An 11,155-nucleotide genomic window follows, 5' to 3' on the forward strand; every position below is an offset into this window, starting at 1 on the left:
TGATTCTCAAACTTATCCAAAGTCTGAACTATATGTATGCTTACCATGCAGACAGTTGTCTTTAACTTGGAGTACATTTTCTCACTTTTCTCAGCCTTAACTATGTACAGCAATTGAAGTGTATCATTACAAGCAATATTTGGAGTTACAGAGTTGAAGCCATCTTGAACCTGACTTGAAAAGATGTCCATTGCTCTGTGACAAGCACAGCCATACATACTGTACATGAAGGTTATCTGTTTTCTGTGTTTTTTTCTTTTTTCATTATTGATAACGCTTCAAAATACACAGATCTTTAAGGGAAAGAGGCAGTAAAATATATCCTCACATTTCATTAAGAGTGAATATAGTATTATTTCTCAAAATAATTTTAAAGTGTAGTAAAGGTATGAAAAATGCCAGTCTTTTCCTCCCTGAAGACAGTAATTGTATTAAACAGGGAGGTGGAAGCTACAGCAGGTATCTAGTCTAGTGGACTCTTTGATAAAGTCAGAGTCCTACTTCTGTGCTATTCTTCCTGTGTGGTTATATTCAGGAAACCAAGAGTTCTGCTGGCTGGTGATTCTTCACCTCTTAGGAGATCCCAGTATCGAAATGTTGTTATATAGAGCTGATGTTTACAGTCAGTCGCATGACTAAGGGGATAACTTTGGGCTTTAAAACAACCTAGGCTGTTGTTCAACATCACGTTCGTTCACCACTGACATGAATTACATTCCACCTTGTGTTTTCCCCATTCTGTTGTGTTTGTTTGTTTTTTTTCTCCTTGCAGAGTCAGCACGGTCATCAGAAATTTTCAAACTGTGATTTCATCTTAAGTTTATCTGCTCAGATTTGTACTGTGCCCACTGTATTAATTACTTTTTGATCCTCTGGAGATCATCACATCCTTAGTGCAATAAAGTAATAAATACAAACAATAATGGAGTAATTTTATAATATATAATTTATATATATATATAAAATTAATATGCATGCAGGTAAAATATGTTTGCACTGGATTACGGCTGGGATTTTGATGTGAGGATTTGGCTTTGTTTTTCCTTGATCCAGAAGAAAAGATAAATATGTTAAAGTGCAGTGGAGTAGATGTTCAAATGCCTTTTTTCTTCACTTATTAACAAGCTTTTACAGCTGTGATCTGTTTGTAGATCCTACCGTGTTCCTAACAAGTTCAGTGGAAGTCTGCACTTAATGTGAGTGGGAATTTGACTAGACCCAAGTAAATACATATTCAGTCCAGTCTTCTATTCCATAGCCATAAGTAAGTTTTCTAATTGCTGTGTAATTGTTTTTTGACAAAAAGAACTACTTTTTATAATCTTACTCCTGTTACTACAGAAAATTAAAGCACTCTTATCTACAGGTTTAGAAACAGTGGTAGACCAGGCTTTGTGCTCCATTGTCATTTCCAGCGTCACGCATTGTCATAATCTGCGTAATGCAGAAAAGAGCAATATAAAAAAAAATAATCAGGTAATGATCCATTCTACTCAGATGATACAAAACATTCTCATTTCTTCACTTCATCTCTTAGATTTTAATGTATATGGTTATGATATAGCTGGCATCTCCCCTGTGAGTATACATTTTCTCTTACTGTTTAATGTGTGTTTGTCTTTAGTAAACTTCTAGAGCTTTCTGTTTCCTCCAGATTCAGGTCAGTGTTTTCTTAATGTGTTAGAACAAAGCTATGAGGCATTTTGGCAAAATATTATGTCTACCTTAAAATCGTGTGGCTGAAGGCCAGAATTTGTAAAAGGGTCCAAAGCCATCATCTGCAAATGCAGTTTTGTAAATATTTGCAATTTATTGCATGTTCAGAAGATGCACATATTTAGATATCTCATTGGCTGTAATTCTAAGTACAGAATTGCAGCTACAGTAATGAAGTTCCGGGTTGTTGGTTCATTTGCGTTTTTGAATCTGGTCACAAGTGTATGATTCAACAAAACGTCCTAATCTTTCCTTTGGAAATTAAAAGAAAACCTTGATGAAATATACCTGCAGCCTGGATTACTGTGCTTTTTGATCTCCTGGTCTTTTCTGTTGTGTTTCAAATGGTAACTTCAGGACATTTGGGCATATGCAGACATCATCAGTGAGACATTAATGAAAATATATTTACAAAGATGTGATTTCATACTTATAGAACCATAGAATCGTAGAATGGCCTGGGTTGAAAAGGACCACAGTAATCATTAAGTTTCAACCCCCTGCTACGTGCAGGGTTGCCAACCACCAGACCAGGCTGCCCAGAGCCACATCCAGCCTGGCCTTGAATGCCTCCAGGGATGGGGCATCCATATGCCTTCATCTAACAGAAATTCAAGGCTTATGTGTTTGACAGGTTTGCTTAAATGTAAGGCTTTCAGTGACTTTCCATTTCAGAGCAGTTGGCTTCAAGCATTAATCAGTGAGCATTGCACGGAGTTATTTTTATTTAAAAAGACAAAAGCGTACTTGGAGAAACTACACATTCCAGTATTTCATTATTTTGTGAGTATTTTATTTTTAACTGTTGGTCTGAATTACATATTCTACACATCTGAGGAAGAACAGAATGTCTCTTGCCAAATTTGTAGGATTCCATTTCTCTATTTCTGTTTTTGCTAACATCAGGGCCCAAGAATATTTGTTATCATAGTATAAACAGCTCACTACTTGCCCTTCTGACATAATGGCAGCAGTTACTTTCTTGATAATGAACTGCTCTTAGCTGTCAACTGTTTGCCCTAGCATAATCCAATGCAGACAGTTGCTTGACTTTCAAGGCATCTGATGTCAAAGAAAATAGATGGGTATGTGTAAAGAGTCACGTACCCTGTGGTGTATTCTTTGCATATTCCCTTTCAATTTTACACTACTTAAATCAGAAGTTTTGTTCCAAGAGTAGAAAATCCCCTTGGCAGCACACATACACTGGTATGGCTGTGGGTATGCTTGTTGTGCTGTCTTTTGGTGTTGCTTTGTGCCTCAACCTGACTGCTGCCTCCTTTTGTGTTTGGATGGTTTGTTGTTTTTCCATCTTTTGATGAGCTTGCTCTTTTGCTACTTAGGAGTTTGAAAGTGTCTGTTTAAAGTGGTTATGTATCTGTAGAAAATAATGAAGCTCTTCTGTGCTTGTAGTGAGAAAATTTGTACCAAAAATTTGGGTCTACATTTTATACTAGACAGAAGAGAGTGGATTGGCTGTGAGCCTTTCCCTCTGTGATCATTTCTAAGCATTTCTAAATTGAGGATTAGTAGCAAATTCTTTTGCCTTCTGGCTTTGTTCAGGAATGGTTTCAACGAGGGTATTTTTAGGAAAGTTGATTCATTTTCTGTATTGAAATTATGTGTTCAGTGCTACTGTAAAATAGGCTGAAATCTTTTCAAAGGTAGTGGGAGATGAGTGAAGATGAGTCATGTGAAATCCTTGGAGACATGGGTTGGTTTTGCTGGTTTATTTTCTCAGAATGACAAGTTTTGAGAGTTCTGTCATCAGTGGCTTCCAGTGGTTGAAGGTATCACTGTGGAGGGTAAGAGAGAAGAAAGCATGGGAAACACATCACAGGGACAGTGGTTGTATACAGGGTCTCAGACAACTGGGATCTTGACCCAGTGTCGTTGTTATGCAGAAAGTTGAATTCATTACCTGAATTTCATCCTTGGTAAGATTTGATTCTTCTCTGAGAAAAGTTAAATATAATAAGGCAGTGATTTAAAAGATAAGCGAGGCAGAGTTGGTGAAAGCTGTTTGCAAAGTTTTGAAGATAGTGGTTAGTGCTTAGACAAGCAAACTAATTAATGACACGCTAAGATGTAGTTCTTCAGAAGTGGATGGTACAGGTTTTCACTGAGAGGTTTGGAAAGCTCATCATAGCAACATGCTTAAATAGCTGCAGAATTATACAGTATAAATTGAACTTCATCTTCTTCCTAGAAAAGGAAAGGCTGTCATTTGTACATCTTTCAAGAACTAATGCAGAATGATGGATCGTGTAAGAAGTAACATGTCCTGAATCTTCTGACTCGTACTGCATAGTCGTGCAGTTCTAGTTGTTTGTAGACCTTTATAAGTAGTTTCCCTTGAGTGTACGTCTTGTAAATACGGCAGAGGGAGGGAGGTTGTTTTTATGCAAACTGGATTACTACAGTGTATTTAAAAGACACAGTTAGTGCATTCTCTGTTAAAGGAGGAACACCTGTGTTGGATCAGGTTGTGGGGTTTTGTGGTCGTTTTTAATATGAAGTGAGGCATGAACTCCTTTCATGCTTTTAGTTAAAATACGTATATAATTGATTACAAAAAAAAGAAGTCTGTTCCTGATGCGAAAGAATGACAGACAGATGAAAGAATAGCTCTTAGGATGCTGTAAGGTATCAAAAAATGGCAAATTTAGAATTTCTTTCTTTCTGAAGGAAACATCCTTAATTCTGTTCTTTACAGCAAAATTGACTTCAGTAGAAAAATGTAGAATATTCTCAAACATAAATAACTAGCAAGGTAAGTTGTATTAGTCCTGAGTTTTTGGATTAAATCCCTGTCCTTCAGCCTTGCAATGCTAAACTGTTGCTTGATTCAGCAGATATTAAATATTAATGCCTTTTATCTAGAGAGGAAAACTAATGAAATACTGGCATGCTGTGTGCCACCAAATCTGTGAAATACGACTCTGGTGTGCTTAGGCACTTGAAAGAAGTCTAGAAGTAGACAGAATAACTTTTTATTCCACGTGTCATTTGTATTCTCAATAAATGATAAATATTTTTTGAAAATTATCAGAGCCAGAGTATCTTAGGCTTTTCTTAGAACTTTACCCTGAGACATTAGATTGGCAAAATATTTTTAGTAAATTTATACAGTTGAAGTAGAAATCTATTTTACCTTTTATTTGATATCATTATTTCTACCTTCTTCTGTAGTTACTCCAGCTAGGTTTCAGTTTAGGAGTTTGCATACTGAAAATATTGTCTTAAAATGTCTTTATGTAGTTCTCCAGACAAAATACCTTCTTCCAGAGGAATAGAAGGCAAGAACCTTCTCTGAGAGTTTGCAAGCTTTGCAGTATCTCAGTCACAGAAGGGTGAGCATAAATGAACTGCAGAATCAGTTTCTTGATTTAAGTGATCAATTTAGTGAAAGTTTGGAATCTGAGTGATTAATGAGACAAATGAGCGCATGATAGGAGCATTCCTTTGTGCTGACAGGACAAATAGCTCCATCAAAGAGGAGCATGGTAACAGAAGGTTGGTAATTTAAGTCCAAATCCAAAAGCTCAACCTAATCAATGTATGTGTTAACCCAACACATTTAGGAAGTTTAGCCCAAGAACAGTGCTGCATCTTCCATGTAGGTAAATGAATTTTGTCTGTCTATTGCAGACCTACTTAGCCAAACTCTTATAAAATTAACCTCTCTGACATTGTTTTTTTGGTCTGTATGTGCAGAAAGTATTTGCTTGCTATTTTAGGCTATCATCGTAGAATCACAAAGTGATTTTGGTAGAAGGGGCCTTAAAGACCATCTGGTCCCAACACCCTGCCATAGCAATGCCACCCAGCAGCTGAAGCTGCCCAGGGCCCCATCGAACTTGGCCTTGAGCACCTCCAAGGATGGAGCACACACAGCTTCTCTGGGCAGCTGTGCCACTGCCTTGCTGCCCTTATGAAAAAATTCTTCCTTATATCCAATCTAAATCTACCCACCTTCAGTTTTAAAGCCACTACTCCTTGTTCCATCTCTACATACCCTTGTAAAAAGTTGTTCCTCATCTTTCCTGTACACCCCCATTAGCTACTGGAAGGCATCTATGAGGTCTCCCCAGAGCCTTCTCTTCCCCAAGCTGAGCAAGCCCAACTTCCTCTGATTATCTTTGTGGGCCTCCTCTGGACCTGCTCCAACAGCTCCATGTCCTTCTTATGTTGAGGGCCCTGGAGCTTATTGGAGTACTGCAGGCAGATCCTCATGAGAGAAGGGGCCAACCCTTCAGCCTGCTTGCCATGCTTCTTTTGATGTGCCCCAAGATACAATGAACCTTAACCCATGAACTTCTTTAAGGGAGAAAAAAAAAAAAAAAAAAAAAAGAAGTAGAAAAACCCAGCAACCAAAAAAGATGGATTTTGAACATTAAAAAAAACCCCAAAACCTGGAACATACAGAAAACATTTTAAAAATGAGCATAAAATACAAATAAATTAGTTATTAGTAGCAGATGCCATAGTTGTGGGGAAAAAAATGACTCTTTCTTTTCAGATACTGTAGTTAATAAATTTTGCAGTTTTGTCTATTAAGTAGGCTGTCTGTCTTAAGCTGTCCAACATCCAGGAGTTGGAACAGATCTGTCTTAACCTAAACATGGATGCAGTTTGGATAGGGCTTAAATGAAACCCTCTTCTTGATGAAGGTTTTATTAGCAATTACTGTGAAAATTTTCCTCTTAGAGGAAGAAAAATCTTTGTTGATGGATCTCCCTTTGAGATTTTGTTATGGTCACAGTCCAGGGCAAAGTGGTTTCAGTTCAGTATGTGTGAGATGAAGAACTGCTGTGAAATGGAGTTGGGCTGATATTGTGGTAGAGGGTAATCAGTGCTCCTCACCTCAGAATGGTCATCAGTTGGGTGCCTCACACGTCGTCATAGTTACCGTGTTGTGTCTGGGAATGGAAGAGAAAAGTGAGTTGGTAATATTTTCAGATTCTCTTTTGAATGGGTTGCAGTGAAATTGACAAAAGGTTAAGAAAGCCAAGTGTTGGTTGTGCATGAAGGAGATCATGAGAAGAGATGTTGAAGAGATGAGCGATGTCTACATTGGTGATATCTGTAGAGTGTGCATGTAAGGAAATGGAGCAGATGATCATGGATTATATGGAGATAAAATAAGAGACTCTAGCTGACATCTTTCATGTCACCAGAAGTGAGAATACTCAGTAGAAGACAGGCAAGCAATCACAACGTGATCTCAGATGGATCCATAATTTTAGGAACTAGCAGTTTATTAACAGCTGAAAGATTAGGTACTGAGGATATCAAAATAACCCTACATTTGTAAAAACAAAAATTCAGTATATGACTCTGCTGATGGTCATGTGTTGATGCTAGAGAAAGAACAGAGTAGATCGCATACGTGTTGGTTTTTCAAAATTAAAGTGGCCTAACACGCAGCTCAGGGAGGGGCTTCATGAGGCAGATGCTGTATCCACATGTTTGTGTTTAATACTATTTTATTTTTCTCTGTGTTTTTGTCATCCCATTTACACTTTTGGCTTCCATGTTGTGACAGTGAGTCTCACAGTTGTAGTTATGGTTTGTGGTGTAGTCATTTATTACGAACCTGGTGCCTGATTTCACAGTCTCGTGTATTTCATTAACATGAACACCCAGTTACGTTAGAAACTTTACGATGGAGCCAGTCATGACAAAGCTGCCTCTCCACGCAAGCCTTTCTGCAGTTATTCACTGTGGGATTTCCTTTTACCTGTAGGAGATAAAGTATTTATTATTTGGCTGCCTGCTGATAGAATAGCCTGTGTGGACAGCTAGTAGGTTTTATCCTGGTCACAACTGCTGTGTCCTGATGGTAAATGAAGTTGATTCCTGGACATTTCAAAATAAACATCTGATTACTCGGAACAAAATGCTCCATCTGTTGCACGCACACCATTACACGCCCTGTGCTGTAAATGCTAATGGATGACTTCAAGGTGCACATCCTGGGACCAAGACCTACCCTCCTAGAGCTCAACAGCAAAACTTTTTTGGACTGATAAAATCCAGCCTTCCATCCCCAAATAATGGCCAGATGCTTCGTTATCTCACTTCATAGGCAAAAGCTCAGCGTGTACCTGGCAGCCTTCACTCTCAGTTAACATGTTGACGTACCGTAATGACCACCAAACATGCTGCTTTCCTGGTAGGCCCAGACCATGAACAGATTTCACGCTAGTTTATAGATCTAATAAGAGCCAAATTGAGAGACTTTATCAAAACCTGGGAAAGTTCTTTTGAACTGCAGACAGAAAAAGGTTCCTGCTTGTTGGGTGTTGATGTGAAGCGAGGGTTTGCAATGAGTGCTGAGTAACCTGATCTTTATCCTTTGTTTGTCTTTTTCTAGGAGAAGCTCTGCCTACCACATCACATCCTAGAAGAAAAGGGCTTGGTAAAAGTGAGCATAACAGTTCAAGCATTGCTAGATGTAACCACAGTGAAACAAGCTTTATTCACGTGAAACTACTCTCTCTGCTGTTACCAGCTCCACTGTGCCATCAAAGAATCAAATCACTGCCCGTCTTTACAGACTACATTGAAAAAAAACAGTGCTCCAAGAGTATTCTGATACTTCTGATTTTAAAATCATCTTTGAGACTGTACACGTGCATCCAACTACAAACCAGAGACTAAAAGAAAACATTTTATAGAGCACATTGGGGCCTCACTGCTTTTCTAGCTCGCTTTGTACAGTACTTACTGAAACAGCCACCTCTGCCACGTAAAAATGTGTGGAGTACACAGCTGTCTTGCAGCAAGATACCTTCGTATTATTAAACTAAGAATCCTCATAATCATTTTTGGAGGGAGGGAGAGTAAGTCAGACTTGTGCCACATCAGGTTTTTCTGCAGTTGCTTCGGGCTATTGCCTTTTAAAAATATCCAGACACAAAAATATTTATATAAATGTTATTTATTAGTGAGTTGTTATTCATCCTTTGGATGCAAAATGTAAATTAGGAAACTGTATTTTATTACTGCTTTTTTTGTGGTTAAACACTTTATTTTAATATAAATGTTTAGTTATTTTTTATTCTACTAGGGGTGCAGTAGCTCTAGATCTCCATACATTGTATTTTCTAACTCCTAAGAGCAAAAGCAAACCAAGTAGGTGCTTCAGTTCGAAGAACAGCTCGCTGGAATGGCATTCTTTTATTTTCAATGTGTGGAACATCGATGAAAGTTTGTCTGCATTCCGTTTCTTTCCTACATTCCAGCAGCACTTTTCCCCCCAACCCACACACACACACACACACACACACACACACACACACACACACTTGATTCAATTGGCTGAAGCAGAGCACACCCATGACTTGTATATAGATGTTTAAAATAGGAAAGACGTAAACTTGAAAAAATAAATGTGAATATTTTTGATTGCTTATTTTACTATGCACAAGACATTTAACTTTTGCCACAACAAAATGAATGATGTGCATTAGGATCGTGTGTCTTGAAATAGGATTTTTGCACTGTAACTTGATTTTCTTTTAAAGACTACGGCACTACGGAACGAATAGAGCAGAGCACAAGAACGCTAACAGGTAGCCAAAATGTTTTTCTTCATTAATTCCTTCCAGAGGTGATAAAATCGTTAACACTGCCGAGGGCAGTCTTACATCTGACCTTCCAGCTGCTGGCTGCAGTGCTTCTCCCCGTTCACTGAAGTCATTGGGTTCCCCCTGAATCGAGCACAGCGTTCTGTAGTGGGACTGGAGGTCCGATCCTACACCCATTCATGTCAGCAATAGGATAGAAGCTTCTCTTTCTTATTACTACTTTACGTTTTTTGAAAAGACTTTTCAGGAGCATCATTTATTATGAAAACATCATCTTTAGATCCACGAGTCCCAGCGCAGCCATTATCACAGTGTCTGGAACTTCCACTTTCTGTAGCTTGGACGGAGGCTGCAGGTGTGAGTTGGGTGGGCAGGGTGGGAGAGCTGCGTGTGGGGGAAGGTGAGCTGAGCCGCCAGCTCCGTGCCGCACGGGGGCTGTGGTTGGAAATACGCACCATGATGGGAATGAGGCGATGCGGTGGGAGAACAAACAGGAAGAAAGCTGTGGAGAAAACTGTTGTGCAAGGACTTTCTGAAGGCACGATGCATAACTTGTCGCTGCTGCACAGCTAGGCTGAGTTACCTGCGTGTTTGCACAGGTGCTGCAGTTCAAAACAGCTGTGCTCCAATCGCAGACTTTCAGTCTATAGTGCAGTATTTGAATGCAGGCTGTGCACTGTAACGCCACGGACTGCCAACGTCTGTACTGAGAGCAGCTTGTCAGAGTGGGCCTGCAGACACACAGTATGCCCAGGATAGCAGTTACTTCAACCAAAGCAGAAGCATTTATTTTATAGAGGGAACGGCGACTTAAAATGGCAATTTGGATCGGCAGCTATAGCATGTTGTTTCCTATCAAATGTACTGTGCACTTTACCGCTAAATTAAAATGTATTTTAATATTTTACAGAGCTGCACAAATATCTGTTTTGTCAAAAAGCACGAGCAATGTAAAGAGAAATACGTTTTCGAGGTAGAGTTTATCACATTTTAAAAAGCATTCAAAGATTGATTATAAAATAGGAATATTGATTTCTGCATCTCGAGGGATAAAATGCAGGTTTCCTGAGTATTTTTTTACAATGTATATATGGCACCATGAAGCTTTGTAATTATTATTTTGACAAATCTTGGTTTTTCATAATTAAAATTTTGTTTTTCCTCCTGACAGTGTCTTTCAGTATTTGCTCAAAGTTGGCTGTAAATAGCTCTACCTATTTTGTCATACGGCTTTTCTATGCAGTCTTAACCTGTATGGCTAAAAAGAGGATCTTCATGAGTCTTTGTACACTATTTGTACGTGCAATAAAACATGCATGGTGGATCTATCATACCCTAAGCAGTGAACATAATGTATATAGAAAATCCTTACTGTAGTTACAATTAAACTCTATCATTTGTAGAAACCACTTACGGGCTACCCCCTGGCTGGCAGTTTGTTGTAAAAGAGATGATGCTGAGAGCTGAACAGTGTGGGTGATGGAGGAGGTGACTGTGTGAGCCAAATAAAGGCACTGTAGAGCTCAACTAGGAATAGGATCCTGTTCCAGAATAGGAATAATCCTATTAAACCTAAGAAACCTACAAACACACTGTAAGCCTTTTTCTTACTAAGCAAGAAAGGAGTGGAAGACAAACCACCTCCTTCAGCACAGACTGCTTCCTTTCTTAGAGCAACCTTGTGGTGTTTGTTAGCGTACAGAACAGGAAACCACAGTGTGCAGCTTAATTAAGCACCCTGACTGGTTGTGGCACTAATTGATGAAATGAATGCAGGTTTTCCATTAATGGAAGAGGCATACTGTTATTCACTGCCTTTGTCTAAGGTGTGCTAGAAACAGGCC

The 11,155-nt window shown here is 38.9% G+C and overlaps 1 protein-coding gene across 5 annotated transcripts in view; it reads left to right on the forward strand.

Annotated features, from left to right (window-relative positions):
• Positions 1 to 10,644, forward strand: part of LRCH1 (leucine rich repeats and calponin homology domain containing 1) — a 119,408-nt gene extending 108,764 nt beyond the window's left edge. For all 5 annotated transcript variants that reach the window (XM_042839368.1, XM_042839369.1, XM_042839370.1 and 2 more), the window contains one exon: positions 8,096 to 10,644. In XM_042839368.1, the coding sequence (XP_042695302.1) occupies positions 8,096 to 8,209 (114 nt within the window). In that variant the 3' untranslated portion in view covers positions 8,210 to 10,644. The remainder of the gene's footprint in view (positions 1 to 8,095) is intronic.
• Positions 10,645 to 11,155: the final 511 nt, after the last annotated feature.

This window comes from Centrocercus urophasianus, unplaced genomic scaffold (genome assembly GCF_019232065.1).
Source record: "Centrocercus urophasianus isolate 14NV4802_14NV808 unplaced genomic scaffold, USGS_Curo_1.0 seq_9, whole genome shotgun sequence".
In the NCBI taxonomy this organism is placed as follows: domain Eukaryota; kingdom Metazoa; phylum Chordata; class Aves; order Galliformes; family Phasianidae; genus Centrocercus; species Centrocercus urophasianus.